The sequence below is a fragment of the Squalius cephalus genome (genome assembly GCF_949319135.1).
Source record: "Squalius cephalus genome assembly, chromosome: 16".
NCBI lineage: Eukaryota > Metazoa > Chordata > Actinopteri > Cypriniformes > Leuciscidae > Squalius > Squalius cephalus.
Window position 1 is genome coordinate 21,081,968 of NC_137137.1, and position 20,112 is coordinate 21,102,079.

The 20,112-nt window shown below is 36.9% G+C and overlaps 1 protein-coding gene across 2 annotated transcripts; it reads right to left on the reverse strand.

Moving 5' to 3' along the window:
• Window positions 1–472: 472 nt before the first annotated feature.
• Window positions 473–18,674, reverse strand: cabp1a (calcium binding protein 1a). Of its 2 annotated transcripts, XR_013823810.1 has the most exons (8): window positions 17,672–18,674; window positions 7,032–7,062; window positions 6,765–6,908; window positions 6,571–6,680; window positions 6,383–6,457; window positions 5,608–5,680; window positions 1,592–2,384; window positions 473–1,146 (listed from the first exon to the last, which is right to left on the reverse strand). XR_013823810.1 is itself a non-coding variant. In XM_079896013.1 (7 exons), exons 1-7 carry the CDS (start codon window positions 18,359–18,361, stop codon window positions 2,359–2,361), a joined length of 1,149 nt encoding a protein of 382 aa, XP_079752139.1. In that variant the 5' UTR covers window positions 18,362–18,545; the 3' UTR covers window positions 952–2,358. The 2 variants fall into 2 exon arrangements, 1 of the variants encoding a protein (XP_079752139.1); XM_079896013.1 differs by having other exon boundaries at window positions 952–2,384; window positions 17,672–18,545.
• Between the last annotated feature and the right edge of the window lie 1,438 nt (window positions 18,675–20,112).

Here is a 20,112-nt window from a genome sequence, read left to right on the forward strand (position 1 = left end):
GGTTCTCCGACTTGATTTGCTTGTGATAGGAATAGGCTCGTAAAGCACGACAGATTCTGACCAATCACAATCGATGGAAGTGTCTGGAACCAGCGAATCAAGTGTATCAACTTTCACTCACTTCCTCGCATAAATTAGCTGGCTTCAGTTCATTGGTAACATTGTACATACGCAGCGAAAGGTGGGCGGGATTAGGCAGATAGCGAACAGAACTGGAGAATGAATTAAGTTTTATTTTAATGACCAACGTAAAGAAACAGAAAAGCAATGTTACCTCATTAATCTTTTATTACTTATAATTATTTATTAGTACTTATATATTAATTAATTGTATAATAAAATCATAAAACAGCAATTATGTTCATATTTAAAACAACAATATTATATATTCAAAAATATTATTATTAGCCTACTGATGCTGTTGGTTTGTGAAACGATATATTTATTAAAAACACAATAGGCTACTATGAAGGAAGTTTCACATTTGCCTTGCAGAATGTTTTATTCATTAAATTAATACAATAATATATTTCTTTATAAATTACATTTGTTTAAAATGCAAAAATAGGCTTCTTTTTTTAAATTTAGGCGCATGCATTGTAAAACCGTCGTGATGACAGTTGCGTGTCTTTTACCACACGGTGGCATATGGCATTATTTTTAGCTCTCCTGCTGCATTCACAATGAAAAAGCAGGAAAAAATAAATTCTGTCCCGTTTTGGTCCGGAGGAAAAGCCCGTTGCCATGACAACACGTACAGTCTGTTCCAGCCGCTGGGAAAGTGATGCTCGTTGCTGAATGATTTGGAGAACAGCTGAGAAGACAGCAGCCAAATTGTTGCTCCTTGTGTACATAAATAGCATTTCTTTAGAGCAGGTAAGGCAAACCTTTAGTTGAGTAAAAACTAATAGAGTAATGAAGCTTATACACAAATGTGGTGATGAAAAATATACGCTATTAATAGACACGGTTTTATTTGCTTATTTTGTTACAAGGTATTAAAACCACTATATTACATATGAAGGTCTTTTTTGCATGCAATAATCAGGTCAGATAACAGTTAAGACTACAAATGCCTCAGACACTGGTCACACAAACAGACATAAAGAGGCTGAAGTCAAAAAAATAAATATTCACTGTCTGTTTCTTAAAGGGGCTATATGCTTTTTTCTGAAATTTAAACTCGCGACTGACACCTGTGGCCAAAAAACAGAACTGCTCTTCCTTTCTGCTCGCTCTCGTACGTGCACACTTCACAAGTCATCCGCTGCAAAGAAGTCAACATTATGTTTACAGAGGTAAGAACAGTCAAATACATATATTGTTTGAGAAACTAAGTTTGTTTGCTGACTAGCGGTGGTGGCAGAGTGATCTGAAACGTTTAACATGAACGTGCTTGACGTCACATCCGCAGACAGCGCGTGAAAAATCTGACCCGACAGAAAATAGGAAAAATAGGATACAGGCTTATAGGTGCACCCACTGTGAGCTGACAAGGTGTCAGTATGCTCATCAGGAGATGTTTGAGTCATACATGGTCAAATAAAAAGGCTATTGTTACGTTTATTTTGGGGAAAAAGTTGCATATAGCCCCTTTAAGCATATGATCAGGTATTGAACATTTGCATTGATTCAAATAGGCCTGTGTAGAGTGAAACTGTGCTCTTGAAATTTTAACATGTCATGACAACTAAAAATAGTGAATCAAACATTTCTAAACTCAGAAATCACTCAGTTCTGTGTTAAAACTATAGAGGCCAGCAACAAAATTTGGTTCCATCTTGCACAGTGGAATGTATTTGTTTTAAAGTCATGCATTGTGATTTTAGAACAGAAACAGGCAAATAGTTTGACAAGGACAAATAATAATGAGAGTGTCAAAACTGGAGTTATGAGCTTGACTCGTATAACATATTATCAGGAAGTCAATGCATTTACGCCATTACGTTACTGCTAACAAAATAGACACCACAGAGTGTGACTGAAAACTTTCTGACATAATTTTCTTCACCTAGCTTATCACACAGAGACACATATATGGGACAACAGGGACAACACTTAATGTAATATTGCCATAATCAAGCATTGTACTCTAATGTGCGTGTAAAAAAACTTTGTTTGGTCTTGCATGGTTGAAAGTGCAGAGACACTTGGCTACAGTATACTATTTTTTGTTTGTGTGTGTGCGTATATATTTTTTTCTCTCCAAAAACTCCAGTTTTCTTTTTTTATACCACACACCACTGCCTCAGCAGGGCCTTTCTTGCAGTAGTCTAATACTCTGTCTGCTTTGACCAGCAGGAAGCAGCACAGCATCTCACTTTCTTCTGTTGGAGACACTATATGAACGCTGCCCTTTCAGCGGGACACCATTCGCACAAACTCTAAAAGATACAGAGAGAAAATAAATACAGAGACTTTAACTTAAAAACACTATGCATCTATTGTCTGCTTTTACTTTTTGTTAGCAAGGCCGTAACTTGAACATTGGGGGGACCAATGTGGTTGAGGGGGGCTTAATTGGTCTTTTTATTTAAAGTCCCCCTGTGGTGAAAATCAAGTTTTTAATGTTGTTTATATGTCTATGTGGTGTTTTTAATGTGCTTTAAGACAAACCATGTGCAAATTCATAAGTCAACATCATTGCTGAGTATTTTCTCCTTAAAGGAGAACTCCGGTCAATTTTAACATTGAGCTCATTTTTTTGTACATTTGGAGTGCTGTCAATACAGAGAACAACGACAAAAATCAGTGTTGCCTACACCGTGCTATCCTCTTTTTAAAATTTGCACCCTGTTGACTTCAATGGGGCAAGTTTTAAACCTGCTTTTAGCCTCTTAACATCCTTGATGTGTCATTACAAGTGCACAGGTCATGTGAGTGATTCCTTCGGAGTGAACGCGGGTCAATCTGACTGCAGTAGATGTGAAAGATATGAATAAAAATGATATTTATTTAGCCAGCGCTCATACCTGTATTTACATCCTGTTTTCGGTCGAAGTCCATAGTAATCGATTGTCGAGTTCACGCGCATTGGTTTAATACCTATGATCATGCGCGTGAACTCGACAATCGATTACTATGGACTTCGACCGAAAACAGGAAATAAATACAGGTATGAGCGCTGGCTGAATAAACATCATTTTTATTCATATCTTTCACATCTACTGCAGTCAGATTCACCGTGTTCAGTCTGAAGGAATCACTCACATGGCTGTGCACTTGTAATGACACATCAAGGATGTTAAGAGGCTAAAAGCAGGTTTAAAACTTGCCCCATTGAAGTCAACAGGGTGCAAATTTTAAAAAGAGGATAACACGGTGTAGGCAACACCGATTTTTGTCGTTGTTCTCTGTACTGACAGCACTCCAAATTTACAAAAAAATGAGCTCAATGTTAAAATTGACCGGAGTTCTCCTTTAAAGCAACACCAAGGAACTTTTCCTCTGCGGTCGCCCTACAGGTTGGAAGCGGAATTGTCCATTACCCCTGTCGTAAATAATTTAACCTACCGCAGCCTACTGTCACACGCACGCTCGCTGTTTATCTAGCACCGACTTTGGAATGAACGATGTCCACAGACAAGGTAGAGTATGTTGCATGATTTCATGAAAGTATGATGTATTGCGACATCAGAATCGAAGAAAAACAAAATAATGACTATTGTAACGCTTGACGTAAAGCAAGCCAAATTTGTAGTTTTCTAATGTCTCATTAGAATTACAGAAACGGGACTCGATCTGGAAATCGTACATAGTGTGGTTAAAGCATATAAAGGATCGCAAAGTGAATCCAGAAGTGCCTTTCACCCTGTTACGACTTGATGAACCACTGAAACGATTTTGGAAACATTATTTTAAGGTAAAAAAAATCTTACTTAGTGTTGCTTTAAAACTGCAGTGAAAAAAAAGAAAGTCTCAAAAACGCAGTTTGAAGTCACTGGTTGACGTGATTGGCTACAAGGTAGTTTGTGACGTCAGAAACTACGTTGTAGCCAATCACATCAACGTGCCGGCGGGCTTTAGCATATCATCAACAGCGAACTAGCAGGGGAGTCTCAAGAGATGCCAGGTGATCGCGGTATATTTTTTTGTTGATATGAAAAATCGGGTAGATTTAGCAATATAGCGGGTGTAGCGGGTGTAAATCCAGACCCAAATCTGAAAGATTAAGGGTCTGGCATTGAGTAATGAAAATCGGCCAGCTCCAGGGGAGGCACCAAGCATGCATTTGAAAATCTCACTGCACGCAATTGGATAACACTACGACCTATCACAACAATACACAGGGTGACGTATCCAGAGCCCCATACGCTTAGCTAAATGGTAGATTAGACTCTTGCTGTATCCGGTCGGGCAAAACAGCAAAAACACCCTTCTTGCAAAGGAACGATTCGAGCGGCGTCTTCTGTTCCTCTTTTAGTTAAAAAGCCAAGTCTAACTCGTTCATTGTAGCGGCCAAAGCCGTTTCAAACAACTGATGTTCATCCATAGCCATCTTGCAATGTTTACTAATGACTTCTACGTCGTAGCGCTGTCGTCATCTCGCCTCTGGCCCACCTATATCAGATAACCCGATGTGATTGGTTAAGGGCATAGTTAATGAGCATCATTACTCAATGCCAGAGCAACTCTCTGAGCAAATTCAAATTGTGCTCTCGCAAGAACTCTGGATTTCCAGGGTAGGTGTAGCCTATGATGTATATTACAATGTTTTGATGAACTATATGCCTTTCTCCACTGACGTTCTGAGTTGTTCAAAGCGTTGCTGATGATTGTGAGATGGCGAACGGGAACATAGCTTGTGTAACATTACCAACACATTATTAGTTGTTTGATAACATAGTCAAGCAAAAGGCTAATCATATTAATTACTGTTATGTGTCCGACGTTGTAAAGAGCGATACCGTTGTGCAGCGTTTACCTCAGTAAGTTGGTCGAGTGAATCTGTGAGCTGGCGTGAATGAGTGGAGGCGGGGCTAATTAGCATAATGTTTCTGTGTATACTAAATGAAGCAAGGGTGCATTCAAGCTATTTTAAGGCTGAATAATTTTTTTCACAGGAAAATTTTTAATTTTTAGATCAAAGATGAGTTTTAAGGGATAAAATTATAAAGGGGACTTATAAAGGAATTAAAGGATTAAAAGGAATTTAAGGGAATAAAGACAAAGAAACAAGAACAGTAAAAGAAGCTCACGGTCTAATAGCAGTTGTGAAGTAATAATTTTAAACTATTTGCAAATAATTACTTTTTTTTTTAAATATGCAAAAGATGCGAGATGCGAGAGCAACGGTTATACACGACCGTCTAGCACGTGTTTATATAGAAAAACAATGGAAAAGTTGCGCGTTGGAATGGAAAAACGCGTTCTGTGTGAACAGTCCCTTAGACTGCTGAGGCAGACCAGCCTAAAATTTTTACTTTTAAAACTTTTTGTCATCCGAACAACAAACAGAGTGGAGCGTAATGAAGAGCGGAAGAGCAGAATCAAGAATATCAAATATTGGGGAGACAATTTGACCATTTCTAATTATTGGGGGCACTTGTCCCTCTCAATGTCTATGGTGGTTACGGCCCTGTTACTTAGTGCTACTGAGATTCTTACCTTCAAAGTCTACTCGGCCATCTCCATTCAAGTCAATGTCTCTCAGTATGTCCTCTAGGTCTCGATGGCCAACCTAACAAAAACAAGAATAGATTGTTAAAAATCAGGTGACAGGAACCGTTCAGATATTTGACTGAACCGATTCTGGTCTTTTCCTCACACAAATCTAATCAAAATGTAGTCACATTGGAGTGTCATTTATATGTGTCACATATGGAAAAGAACTGTGTGGAGATTTTTCAAAATTGGTAAATCCTTAGTAAACAGCAGTCAGGTTTGAGAAAAAGCTGTTTTCACCAGAAGATTGAGTTGCGAAATTTTGATTTAAAATTACAAGTACGAAAAAAAAAAAAAAAAAGCGAAACATATGCATGGATTATTTGTTCACAATAAGCATGCATTTAGAAAATAGAAAGGGTCAATTTTCATTTCGTATCATTTTAAAGTAAGCATGAAATGGACGTTGCGATAGTCTTTTCTTCACTATTGTCTATATCCAAATAAAATGGCTTCTCGAACAACAACAGCAAAAAAAGTCGAGAATTGATTGGTGTGATTTGCTATTGCGAGCTCTTGTGAGTGACAGGTTGTCCCGCCCTCGCGCCAGTGAACACAAAGTTACTTTGATTAAAGATTACGAGTGCACATAATTTAAAAATATATATAGCCTATGCTATATATGCACGGATAATTGATAAAAAAAAAAAATGATCATTTGATTTATTGGTCACTTTAAGCACATTCTCACAATTCTCTCTATACCAAAAGCACTAACCTGTTGTCCCAGCAGCTTCCTCATAGCTTCCCTTAGCTCTCCTGTGCTTATTTCACCATCTCCATTCGTGTCAAACTGAAAACAATGCATATCAAACATTTTATTTATAATTTCTTTCATTTTTTATTTGTATATTATATTCTTTATATTATACAGTATATATTTATATTATAGAACTCTCCACCCACTTCTTTGAAGGCATTTCTGAGCTCTTTTATGCCGATCATGTCCGCTGTCTCAGCAAGGAGTTTAGGTCCCATCAACCCTACAAAGTCCTCGAAATCCACATGGCCACCTACTAAGAAAAACAGACTGATGTCAATATTTTGTAGTGAAAAGACGTAGCTGATAAGATTATGGCTGTGCGCAACCAGAAGCTTACAGTTCATGTTGATTTGCTGGCTCAGTTCTATTAGTTCCATCTCTGTGGGCATGTATCCCATAGTTCTCATGCAGTTCCCCAGGTCTTTACAGCCGATAAAGCCATCTTTATCCTTATCAAACTCCTTAAACGCTTCTCGCAACTCTTCACTCGTCAAGACATACCAAACACATGAATGGCATGTTAACACACAGGCTAAATGAAACATGAGGTCTAATAAAACAGTAAAAGGTTCATTGTAGTAGCTAAAATAATCATCTAACTTACCATCAATCTCCTCTGGTCTCAACTCTCGATTCTGTAACAACAAAAGATGAGGGAAAAAAGTCAAAACAACATAAGCAAAGGTTACATTTTAAAGACAAGACATTCAAAAATCCAAACTCTGTCCCTCACAATAAAATCCAGGTCAACCATGAAATAAAGTTCTTCTGGAGATGGCTTCATTAGCAGAAAACCTTTAACCAGTGATGCATCCAAACCACCCAGAGCAGCCATTGTAGCTTCTAGTCGTTCAACGACACCCAAGGTGTATTAAGACTCGTTTTATAGTGTTTATAGTGCGTAACAAAAAGGTGAGGTGGTCCTGGTCACGTGGCAATGGCATTTCTCCAGCGTCACAGCTAAGTGAACAAATCCCGACAAGTGAGACGCATCTGTCCTCATCTAACAGTGACAACCTTTAAAGGCGATGAAGGAAAGAGAAGGAGAAAGATGGAGAACAGAAGCTCTAGCATTCACCAGGGGGGAAGAAAGGAGTATAAACATGCCGTCTCTATTGACATAAGACCACGACATTCACGCACACACACATGTAAAAACATGCGACCTAAATTGTAGACCAAAACAAAGGAGAAGCAAATTATGCGACGTAAATACATACGCCTACGCAACAGCATGCAGAATAAGAACATCTAAATTGCTTATGTAAGTTAGTATCAAACATTCCAAGGCAAAGCCACACATAAGCAAGTCCGTATTTACTGTAACACATCAATCACAACGTGCATGACTCTGCAGTAGGTCTATGTGTGTGTTCGGGTATTTGTTGTTCCTAAATCAGAGCTTTCACATCATTCATTCATTTGGCAGATGCATATTTTGGGTCATGAGTGACCTGGGACCCTCTATCTCCCTTTGACCTCATTCAGTTTGTGGAGTTAGAGCCCACAACCTTTCCTGTTATTAATAATGTTACAATACAAATGGCAAATTCCATTTTTATTAAGAGGAACTTGCAACTGGTCTTTTGGTCATTTATTTTCAGATGCAGTGTGTCTGTTTGATTCCACGTCCCAGAAAAATTTAACTATACGACTATTGCCCCAAAAATGTCTGTGTTAACATCATCTATCTTTGTTACAACACTTTTTCCAGGCTCTTGAACATGCTCTATAAAAATGAAAGATACTTTGTGTTGTGTTAAGCAGACAGACACTCCCGAGGGTGAATGACACGAATAGTTCACGATGTGGTCGACAACAACATGTTGCACTGATGGTTCCTATTGAACATGTTCATATAAACACACAAATCACAACAAATATGTTAACATCTATTTTAGCATTATTCTTCCTTTTCTCTGCATTGCTATGTTTTCATAGCAATAGTCGACATTAATGGTCATAGTCAACAAGACCATCAATTAAGAACAGCAAGTCAAGTCTGTATGCATTTCAACATTCAATCTTATACATAACACAAACACATGAACTCACAAAACATCACTTATTTTATTTATACACTGCCACATCACATGTGTTGTGAATGTCACAGAGAAAGGACTGTCTGTCTATGTGTTAATCTGTATGTGTGAGAGAGACAGATAGAGAAAGCAAGCATTCCCATGAATGAAAATAAGCAATCCAGCCAACATTTTCCATTCATTCATCATAACAGTTTACTGAACACATTGTGTAGACTGGCTCTTCAGATCTATACACTCTCACGGTGACTATAAACAGAGAGGAAGGGAAGGTGAGAGTGAGATGGATACAAAGAGAGAGACAATAAAAAACACCAAAGACATAGAAAAGACATAAAAGACATTATCTGGTTTAATAGCACTGGGAAACAAAATCATTCAGTTAACGTGTTCAGTCTGACTTTGTATGCCACCATGAGGCATATTTACAGTTAGTGAAGTCAAAAATTCGTTTTATCAAAAACAGCTCATTAGAGAGAGACAAACTATATCGACATTTAAATCACTTAGACATCGCATTGTGGAAAAAGATAATAAAAGTATCAATGTGTAACATGAATGTATCTAAATGTACATATCTTCACTGGAAAAAACACTTGGTGTAGAAACAATTTTTCAAATTTACTCTAGTACATTTCGCAATTAAATACAAAGAAACTGCAAGTAACGCATTTAATTAAACAATACATTTTTAAGTTGAAAGAATGAAATGTTAGTTTGTAAAATGCACTCAAATAATATTTGTTGTATTCACAACTTCAAAAAATATTTGCTTTTGTACATTGTGTTTTAGTATTTAAGTTATGGACTAAATTGAGATTTTTCTGTAATCTAGCCAGCCTCAGATGTTTATTAATGTCTGTTGAGTGTGCTATTATTTTATTGGTAACATTTTACAAAAAGGTAACATTTTTACAAAAAAAAAATGCATTAACTGACATTAACTAACAATGAACACTATGTTTGTTATAATTTATTAACCTTATTATAATTTTAATAAAAATACAACTGTTCATTGTTAGTTCACATAGCTAAAGTCCATGAAGTAGTGAAATAGTAAAAATAAAAATAAAACAAAGATTGTTTTGATTTAGTAGCAATTTCTGAGTAAAAATTGTAAATACTACACAAAACGTTCAGTACAGATGCAACTTTAGATTTTAATAATGTGTTAGTAAATAAAATCAACATTAACTAAGATTAATAATTGCTTTTGAAGTATTTTTTTATAACTAGTTTTAACAAATGAAACCTTGTTGTAAAGAATATTATTAATACTTATTTATACTTAATTTATTATTACTTTTTTATGCTTTTTATATATATTTTTTGAGATTATCACAATCTCTCAAGAAAATATTGTGCCTGCTCAGATCTTGCTCTGCCAAGTTTATGTTCGGTTCGGTTAACTCTTATTTTGACATTTTGCCTCGTTTCCGTTTTTTCCTGTTTCCCTGCTCTGTTTAGTTGTGGTTTCTCTTTCATCTTTTGGTAAGTTCTTCTGTCAGGGTTGTTTGCCACATGAATATATACTCCCTGTTTAATTCCATACTATACTGATTACAGAGTGGGGAAACAGGAACAAATGTCAAAATAAGAGTTAACAGAAACATAAACCTGACACTATCATGATCTATGGTATTTTTATTTCACTATGTGGTTGCTAGGGTGTTCTGGGTGGTTGCTGACAGGCCCAAATCAAAAGTCCACCTTCAAATTTCCATTATATTCAGATCCCTACATCTGGCTCAAATACATCAGTCAAGTGAAAATCATAAGTAAAATATCAAAAGCCGCCTGGTTTTTATCATTAATGTGTAAACGGTGTAGTGCACGCACCACTAATAACCATTATCTGGAAACTGATGAGAACCAAGGCGTATGCAAATGAAAATAACTGGGACACCTTTCAAAATGTAAATGCACTCCCGTCTTTTGTTTGACGCGCAGAATGAGGATTCCAGGCTTCCGCAATCAGCATTCATAGAGGCTCTAAGATTATTCAAAGATTTGCCCTGAAAGCCTGAATTCATAAAGATTGTATGCCCTGATAGAACAAAAATATGGTGGTCTTTACTGATAATTAAAGCTAAAAATAGGTCACTCAGTGAAATAATGATGGAAAAATGGGGCACAAGATGTGCTTGGATCTCAAACAAAACACCATGAAACAGAACATAACACCACTCATTTATACTTTTGAATCTTTTTGTATAACATGTTTTTTCTTTAAGTGTAGACATCATTAAATGGGGTTATGAATGGCTCTCTGTAAATTCAGCACATTGGGAATCAGGGCAGTATGAAGTGTTTCATTAGTCATTGGCGCAGACGGGAGGCGGTGGTTTAAGATAATTATAATACAATAAAATAATATTACTAAGCTTAAGAAGCTCTGCAAATGGGAGAGAGGAGGGTGTAAATGAGAATCTGTGTATGTGTTTAGAGAATGGGAGGAGAGTGGGTCTCATTCAGACAAGCATATTGCCATTCTCACAGCTGGAGGCCTGGTCTCTAATCCAAACAATCATTTATACAGACAGCTAAAAATACCACACACACACACATGTAGTTGCAAAGTTACTTATAGTCAACAGAATGTCTAAAGGAGACCATCAAAATAAAACGTATCCTTATATTCGCCTTTATTATAGGAGGACGAAGAGGAAACCACGAGGAGATTTGGTCCAATGAAAAGACATCAAACCAGAACTCAAACTCACAACTGCCGATAAGCAGAATTCATTTTCAGCTGTTTTATTACAAATTAACTAAATTATCATTAGAATACGACAATAAAAATATCATATGCATTGTGAATATGTTATTATTTTTTAGTAATATTTGATTATTTTGTTATTAATTATAAAATTGTGTAATTAGCCAAACAATACATTAGGCTTCTTCACATGTGAATATTGGTGCGTTCAAGTCCTCCTGGGACATTTGTATTCACGAGTTGGGAAGTCGTAATTACAACGTCACGTGTGTTCAAATAACTTTGGTCGGAGCAAGATGGGGGAAAATCAGATTTTTTCCCTCTACATCTACAAAATGATGAATATAGAATGTGCATTGGTGTGTTTTTGCTTGTTTATGTTTTTATTCAATTTAAGAAGGTGCTGTAAATTGAATCTGTAGCTATTTTAGCATAATTGTACAGTAAAATATATATAGACTATATTGATTATATATTATATATCGAAATATGTTTTATATACACATATAAATACAATAGATACAGTAATGATTATGTTCAGTTGGTTTCATTTTCAGTCTCTGATCTGTTCCTGTTTACCTGATTTCCTAGTTTCCTTGTTTGTTAATTAATCCCACACACCTGTTCTGTTTAATCCTGATTACATACTCATGTTTATGCTACCACATTCCTTCTTCGCAGTGGGATATATATAGAAAATCGATAAGTAAACTAATAAGAAAACCATTCAAAATGGTCAGCAAACTTGGCACAAACCACACTTATCCTTGCTGTAAGTGAACCTGCTCTTAATGAACTTTGTATTTTATCTTGCAGTTGTGTTTATTGTTTCTGAGAACACATGTTGGAATTCGCAGTTACACTGTAAAAAAAATCTGTTACATTTACGGTAAAATACCGGCAACTGTGGTTGCCAGAAATTTACTGTAAATAATACGGTAGCAACATTTTAGATTTTACAGACTTTACTTAAATTTACAGCAATAAACCATATTTAATTATCTGATATAATGTTAATTTACTGACATATTGAAATTTTTATATCTGTTGTTATACACTGACAACCACCAATCACAGTGGAGATGAAAATCACATGATGAATTAAAGCTCATCACAAGCAGCTCTTTCACAAGAAAGTTAATACTAATATATAGAAGCTGTACAGTGTCATTCACACAAACACTAAACACCATCATGGTAACACACGTGAAATTTTAAAAACGCAATAAACATTAATTTAACAACATTAAATGTAACATAAAACCCTAATGTCATAACTGATTAGAAAAAACTAAGAAAACTATGAAGAAACATAGTTATTTCAACAAAAATACATCAAATGTGAAGTGTCACGCAGGGAATTGTGGGAATGTCAATTTACTTTTTTTCAATGTAAATTATACAATGACTTGTTCTTTTTCACTTCCAAAAACTGTAAATGTAACGGTATTTTACAGTAAAATTACATTAAATGTACCGTTAGATCTATCACAGTTGTTTACCGTATATAGTAAGGAAACTTTCTCTTAACCAATAAACAGTTTTTCACTGTAGCGTTTTTACAGTCTTTGACCGTTAAAATCACGATATCTTTTTACAGTAGCGTTATTTTTCCCTTCTCTTCACAGTCCTATCAGTACAGACCTTTACAACCCACTTTTGAGTTGCAACTCTCCAGTTAAGTACTAAAAACATGAATATGGTAACCATTCAGTACCATATATCAAAGTACCATGGTACAGCATCTTAGTACACAAATTGTATTAATGCAGGTTGCAGTTGCTGTCCTTGTCCTTTATTCTGAGCTTAAAAGTATTCATAAACCTTTCAGAAATGTCATAGCCATGCTTTTATATACAAGCCATGACTATGACATCAAAGCTTTTTGAGTGGATACAGAGGCCAATTAAAGGTGCTTCTGTTTATGTTGCTCGGTTATCTGTGACACGGATAAATGTTATTTTCTGGCTCTCTTTTTGTTCCTTAAGAATCTCTTTCTCTCTCTCACACACACATACGCACATATGCGCATCTTCTTATCTGTCATCCTCCATCCATCTCTATTTCTCCCTCGTTTTTCTCCATGAGATGATTCATCTTGAGAAACAGACTCGGGGGCCAAAGCCCTTCTCTGCCTCTTCTCCTCTAATATGTTAGTTTTATCTATCCCTCCGTCCCCTTTTCAAGCTCTCTGTGAATGTGCAACCTACTTTTAACTGTCACCTCTCATCCTGTCAGCAGACACAGTCACAAGCTCAACATGTACTCATATACACCCATCGCAATGCAACGCATATATCACACAATATCTTTCACAAGTACACCTGTACACAAACAAAAATGTGCATAGGCAAAAGCAGTTCCTAATACTGTCATAATACTGGTGCATGCATTATTGTAACAGGATAAAGATGAGGCAAGACTTGGAAAAAGAGGATTACTTTAAAGCTGTGATTCCCAACCGGGGAATATTTAAGTTTCCAGGGGGAACTTGTTGAAAAGATGTTGTTTTTTCCCTGTTAAACATTAAAAATTAATAGATTAAAATAACTAATCATATTTTGTTCAGTTTCCTTTTAAGGAAACTGTTTTATAAATGTGTGTGGATGACATTCATAACAGAATGAGTCAGTGAGTCTGATTTCCACCCACATTATTGATTGTTCTTTTTTTTTTCATTAATTCTATTAATGCTATTAATAACCTATTGCTGACTAAAAGTATACAGCTGCATCAAGATCCACCTCTCCTCTCCTTCGCCTGTTCGCCGTAACAAATGACAGAAATTTTATTTTAGACGTTTATAGCAGAGATGCTAGAGCCTTGGACAAGTGTTTGACAACAGAGACAAAAACATATCAGGGGAACGACACACACACACACACACACACACACACACACGCACAAAGGGCTCTGAGACTAAGAATAGCACTAAAGAGAAGGGGAGACCATATCTGATTTAACATTTACGAGATTCACTGAGGGAAAGAGTTGCATCGTCCTCAAAGGACAGTTTTGTCAGTCTTATTTCAACACCCGTCAAGGCGAGTGTTTCAGACAGGAATTCAGACAGGCCAATAGGGAGTGTGTCACCCATGTTATCTGAAGCCTGTTACACTGCATTTCTGGTAAATTGTGTTTACTCACACACACACACACACACAGTGAGAGACTGTAAGCCAGCCTCACTGATTCATACAGCGTCTGAAGCTGACAGCCTAAACAACATACTTGCAAACAGAAGGTTTCTCCCAGTGATGTGAGATTCCTTCATAAATGCCAATGAAATAGACCAACATTTTACACATAAATGATGCATTAGGCAATTATGGTGATTTTATATTAACTGCTATCAAATTAGGTAAGAAACCCCTGTATAATAACAGTGGTTAAGGGCTTAGAAGGAAAAAAAGGACTGAGGTAAATATAAATGAATCATCGCAATATAAACAATGCCAGATGGAGGGTTACAGTGAGAAAAGCTCTGACCTCGAAGGCTTAATTCATAATTCGTCTCATTTGTCGATATTTTCTAACTAGCTGCCAGTTAATTCAACGCTATCTCACGACCAATTCGTACGAATTCGTACGAGTGATAAAAAAGTGGCGAATTCGTACGAATTTGTACGATTCGTCTAAACCCACGTGATGGGTAGGTTTAGGGGCGGGGTCAGGGGTGGGTCATTCGTATGAATTCATACGAATTGGGCAATTCGTAAAATATGTACGATTTAGCAAAAATCGTACGAATTCGTATGAGTGAGGTCGTATGAATTCGTACGAATTAGCCACCTCGTAGAATTCGTACGAATTGCCGTGAGATCAGGCTGGTTAATTTTACCCTTTAATCTAACAAGTGGTGTTTTTTTTTTTTTTTTTTTACTATTTGTACATTGAATTGCTCTGACCTTGGAGCCGGATATAATTAATTGGTCTGATGGTCTATGTTTTATGACTAACCATCCAGTTTGTTTCCACCCTTAAAAAGGAGTCTGTCTCATTAAAATGGATTCTGAAATGTAGCGATGTGGTTTTAAAAGCTTTCTGGATAACAATAATAGGACGACCCACATTAGTGTAGCTGCAAATCAACGTGTGTGTGTGTTTGTGTGTGATGTTCTACAACCGCATCAAAGTCATTGTGTTCATCAGACATCAGAACAGCTTTTAATCATTTATACACAGAATCTCTTTCCTAAAAAAGATTTGCATTTCACAAACAGACGTTGTATTTATCCATTCAGCCTTTCCGAGTGTCTAAAGCAACAAAGCAGCAGCCGAAGCTCATCCTTCCAGCAAAGACTCTTTTATTATTAATGCAATTGATTTTCAAAGCAAAGTTCTGTGATTTGTGTATACCGAAGCCAAGCTTCCACAACGGTCTAGACAGCCATTTAATCAGCGGCAACTAACAGATGTTTACTGTCAGAAAGCGTTTGATCAATAAGGAAACACTGGGATACATTGTGAAAATAAATTCATATTCATTCTGATAATATTACTTATTATATGTTCCTTAATTAAAAACATCTTCCTGGGTTAACATATTTTGTTGATCCTGGAACAACATTCCTGTACAAAAATGAACCTAACCATACCCTTAACTTCTCCCTAAAATCAGAGGGAAATGATAGGATAATATAACAGTGATGTAGAAGCACCTAGGTTGTAAGCCTAAACTTGACATAAACTGTAAACTTGTCCCTCAAATCTGATTGGTTGATTGGAATGTTGTTCCAGGTTCAGCAAAGGATCCAGGAACATGTTGCACTTGGTGAAATCAGGTTTTCAATTCTGGTACTCAAGGCACAGATACTGTTTCATAATATGGTATCATATGCCAAAATATTGTGTGAGATAATCATAGAGTCGAATGGTAAACTAGTCTCGGCAGCCAAATTCGTGATTCCCACAGGCAGCTATTTCAGACTTGAATGGGAAAAGAATGAAATCTATGTAACTGATTGTTGAAATTTTGTTTCAATTACATATTTCAAATCGGTAATAAAATCTGAAACCAATTGTGTCTTGCATAACAAATCAGTCAACAAAATTTAGTTTTTCAGGATGGTCCAGCAAATGCATATTCATATTGTTGATTGGCTCTTTTAACTGTAAAGATACGGTCACATTTACCTTGCAAATTATTCTGGGTGAAATCCAGTGATTTCAACAGGAATTCACATGATCAAGAATTTCACATGAGGGCGAAAGATTTCCCCACACAGATTTCTCAACGGGTTCAATTGGTCATGCGGATTCACCACAGAGACGAACAGAAAGCCGCATGGGTTTGAAAGTGTCTTGTAACTATTGACAATAGACAAAGGACTTTTTGGCCTGCAAAACTGTACAGAAATTTTGCTAAAGTGGCCACACGCAGCTTAATTTCTTAAACAACCATGGAGGAAGACACATCATTGCCATATTCCAGGATGACAATGTCAAGATTCATCAGGCTCAAACTGTGAAAGAATGAGAGTCCAGACCTTAAATTTATTGTAAGTCTTTGGGATGTGCTGGAGGAGACTTTACAGAGTGCTTGACTCTTGCATTGCCAATACAAGATATTGACCATGCACCTCTTGATGGTAATAACATCACAACCTTTATTTCCATCAAAAGGTGCATACATTTTTGGTCAAGATCTTGAACTGTTGCCAAACATACTAGAAACATAATAATCACTTCAATAATGATCCAATCTCAACATTTATCAATTTAAATCCAAACACCGATTTTTTTTTGTGAATTCTGAATTTTGTTTAAAAGAAAATGCTGCAACAACACTATACGACAAAAACAAAATGGACAAATTATGCTACAATTTTCAGAATAAATGTGCCCTCTTTGGATTCATTTGATCATATGGAATATAATGACATCCATTTTTTTTTTTCACTCAATGGCTTTATCTGTCTGCCATTGTGAATTTAAAACTTACTCTTTCTAAGTCTTTAAACATAGGCACATTAAACATTTGTAATATTCCAAGAAGGTTCAGAAAATAATAACACCATAAGGACATTCCAAGAATGTTGTTCTAAGGGCATTTTCTGTCAACATTATGAGAACATCAAGTGTGGGTTATAAATAACATTATAATGTTCTGAAAATGTTGTTCTCAGAACAGCATCATAAAGACATTCCAAGATATTAATATTAATAATGTTGAAATGTTATTTAAAGAGCGTTTTATCTTAACATTTACATAACATTTAAAACGTTAACAGTTAACGTTCCCTGTTAGCTAAGATTCCACCAAATGAAACTTGGTGACAGATCTGTAAGCATTTGCATTAGCCTATTGCCTGAGTAATTTTACGCACTTCGCTACTAAAATCATGACTGACTAATAACATGCTAGTAGCATAAAGTTTGTTATTGACGTTAATTGGCCCCTTAGGCCTACTGCTTACAAAAGATGTATTTAAATAACAGCCCTTTAAAAAGTCGTATTCTCCGCGTGTGTTCGAGCCTTACCTGTCCGAACACTGAGCTGAGGAACGGGCGGAGGTTGAAATCCGCTTCAGAAGATGCTGCGCTGGACCGCCCTGATCTCCGGGAGGAGCGGCTGGAGGATGCGGGCACCGGCGAGGATGAGGCGGTGGAGGGGGGACACGCCTCTCTGCTCGCTGACGACCCCGGTCGAGCCAGAAGAGGTGACTGAAAAAAGAGAGCCGTTTCGTCCCTGGACTCGGAAAAAGACTGAGTTCTGGTGGGCATGCGAGCGGCGTGAGAGTGTTTGGGTCGGGGCTCTTGGGGCAGGTCGTCCCGGGTGGACCGGTGGTGGTGATGGTGATGATGACGATTATGGTGATGATGATGGTGATGGTGATGGTGCCGTCTGGCTGTCCTTCGTTCCCTTCCACCTGGAAGCTCCGACAGGTCTTCCTGACTGTGAGCCGTGGAAAGAGCGTGTCCATGGGAGTGGGAGTGTTGTGGGTGGCTCTTCTCTGCGCTATTCCGGGTACCGACCAGTGAGGGGTGACACAGGGGTCTCCGCGAGCTCGCATCGCACTCCGCCGGCTCCGCTCCAGATGCCGCCGCGGATCGCTGATGGTGTGTCCGCCGGGCTCCGGGGTGATCGGGCGGCTGAGCCGCGCTTCTGGCCGGTGCGGAGGATCTCAGTAAGGAGGTCGTCGATTCGCTTTTGGGGAGCGTGAAACTCATCCTCAGCTTAGTGAAATGCCCTTGAAGGTAAAGGCTGAACTCTGAGATGTCTCATTATTATCGTTTGAATAGAATAGCCCAGCGCTGAGTGCTGCGATGGCATGTTGAAATGATGCTGTCGAGATCTCCTCTCTGAGTTGGTGCCACCTGATTGCTCCGTATAAGAGCTATTCTGGTAGGACGCGTAGGTAAGGGGAGATGGGCTCGGAAATAAACCAAAAAAGATTCAGAGTGAGAGAGGGAGGAAGAGAGAGAGAGAGAGCGAGAGAGGACACGTGGAACGTATGGTGTGCATCATCACATGTCTGTGGGTGACACAACACAACATGCAATGTATGGACCAAAAACATATGATAAAGGATCCCTCTCTCATTGTCCATTTATGATATTTGTTAAGGGTACTTCATATGCATAAGAGATGGATTCATTTGAGTTATAATTCAACCAATGTCCACCCCCATAATTAAAGACTTTCCTGGACACTAAACACATTAAATATTATTCTGGTAGAAGCAAAGCACATTTATTTATGAGTAATCAGAGCTAACTTGTTTAAAGATAAAACAGTTTGCATGTTTATGGAAAATATTTGATATTTAATAAGGCCTTCGTAAGGTAAACTTTTGAGAGGTAATCTTTAACAAGTTTAGACAAAATATAAATAAAGTTTATAATGCATGTTTAATTAAAAATACATGTATTTAATAGCCTATTCAATTATGACACTTCTGAGGTAACAGGTTGATCAGATTAAATGTAAATAAAATTATTTATCATTTATGTCCTGTCTATGTACAAATTCTGAGCTAACTGGTTTATCAAAACATGTATTTAATATTTGATTATGTCTAGTATTGATAATCACATTTCCACTAAAAAAATATTTTCATTAGAGTAAGCTTATAATGACAAAGTTAAAAATATGAGATCATCAAAAATACTTGTCAGAGGAGTTTGACATTTGACTTCACTTTGACATTCAGACCTTTCTGATTTTATTTCTAAGCCCAGAAATCTTCCCAAAAATGACCAATCGAGTCGATCACGATCACATAACTGTTGCTAAAAAAAATGTAAAATAAAATAAAAATCAGCAAGAATATCTACAATTAGTTTGTGCAATATACAGTGTTTGAACTTTAAGTTTTTTTTTTAATATATTTTTTTAATCTTTACAGAGTGCATCTGCTTGCAATATCAGAATAATATCCATGAACCAGGACTGCAATCATGAGATTAAAAAAAAAAGTTAAAAAATAGATTGTTTAATTTTTTTTTTTCAATGCTCAATTTGAGCATTTTAGTCTTCAGTTTTTTTTTTTTTTGTTTTTTTTTTTCAGTTCCATCTTGAATGTGCTCTGTGTCCCCGGGGTGGTAAAGTTTTCAGAACGCATCATGTTGAGGAGTCTTCTCTCGCCCACAGATTTTCACTTGATTAAACACAGCATCCCATAGCACAGCATGTGCAGGACATCCCAGCCTCAGGCCACTCCACGGTCCATTTATTCCTTATGAACCAGAACTGAGATAACCTGCATAAAACATGACATTTAAACTCAAAAGTTCACCTCTGCCTTGCTCATTTCCAAGCCTTATTTCTGAAACCCATCTTCAAAAGATGAATGCAAACATACACAACATAAAAGGTAAGGCTATAATCTATAGAGAGTCTATTTTGCCTGTGCTATAAATCATGCATGAAAAGAAAGAGTTATTAACATTATTTTATTAGTCTTTCTTATAACAGAAAA

Coding starts and splice junctions, on each gene's coding strand:
- cabp1a (XM_079896013.1), bottom strand. CDS start 18,361: ATGAGTTTCACGCTCCCCAAAAGCGAATCGACGACCTCCTTACTGAGA. Junction 7,063..17,671: donor TCAGCTCAGTGTTCGGACAG/GTAAGGCTCGAA, acceptor TTGTTGTTACAG/AATCGAGAGTTGAGACCAGA. Junction 6,909..7,031: donor GAGACCAGAGGAGATTGATG/GTAAGTTAGATG, acceptor TGACGAGTGAAG/AGTTGCGAGAAGCGTTTAAG.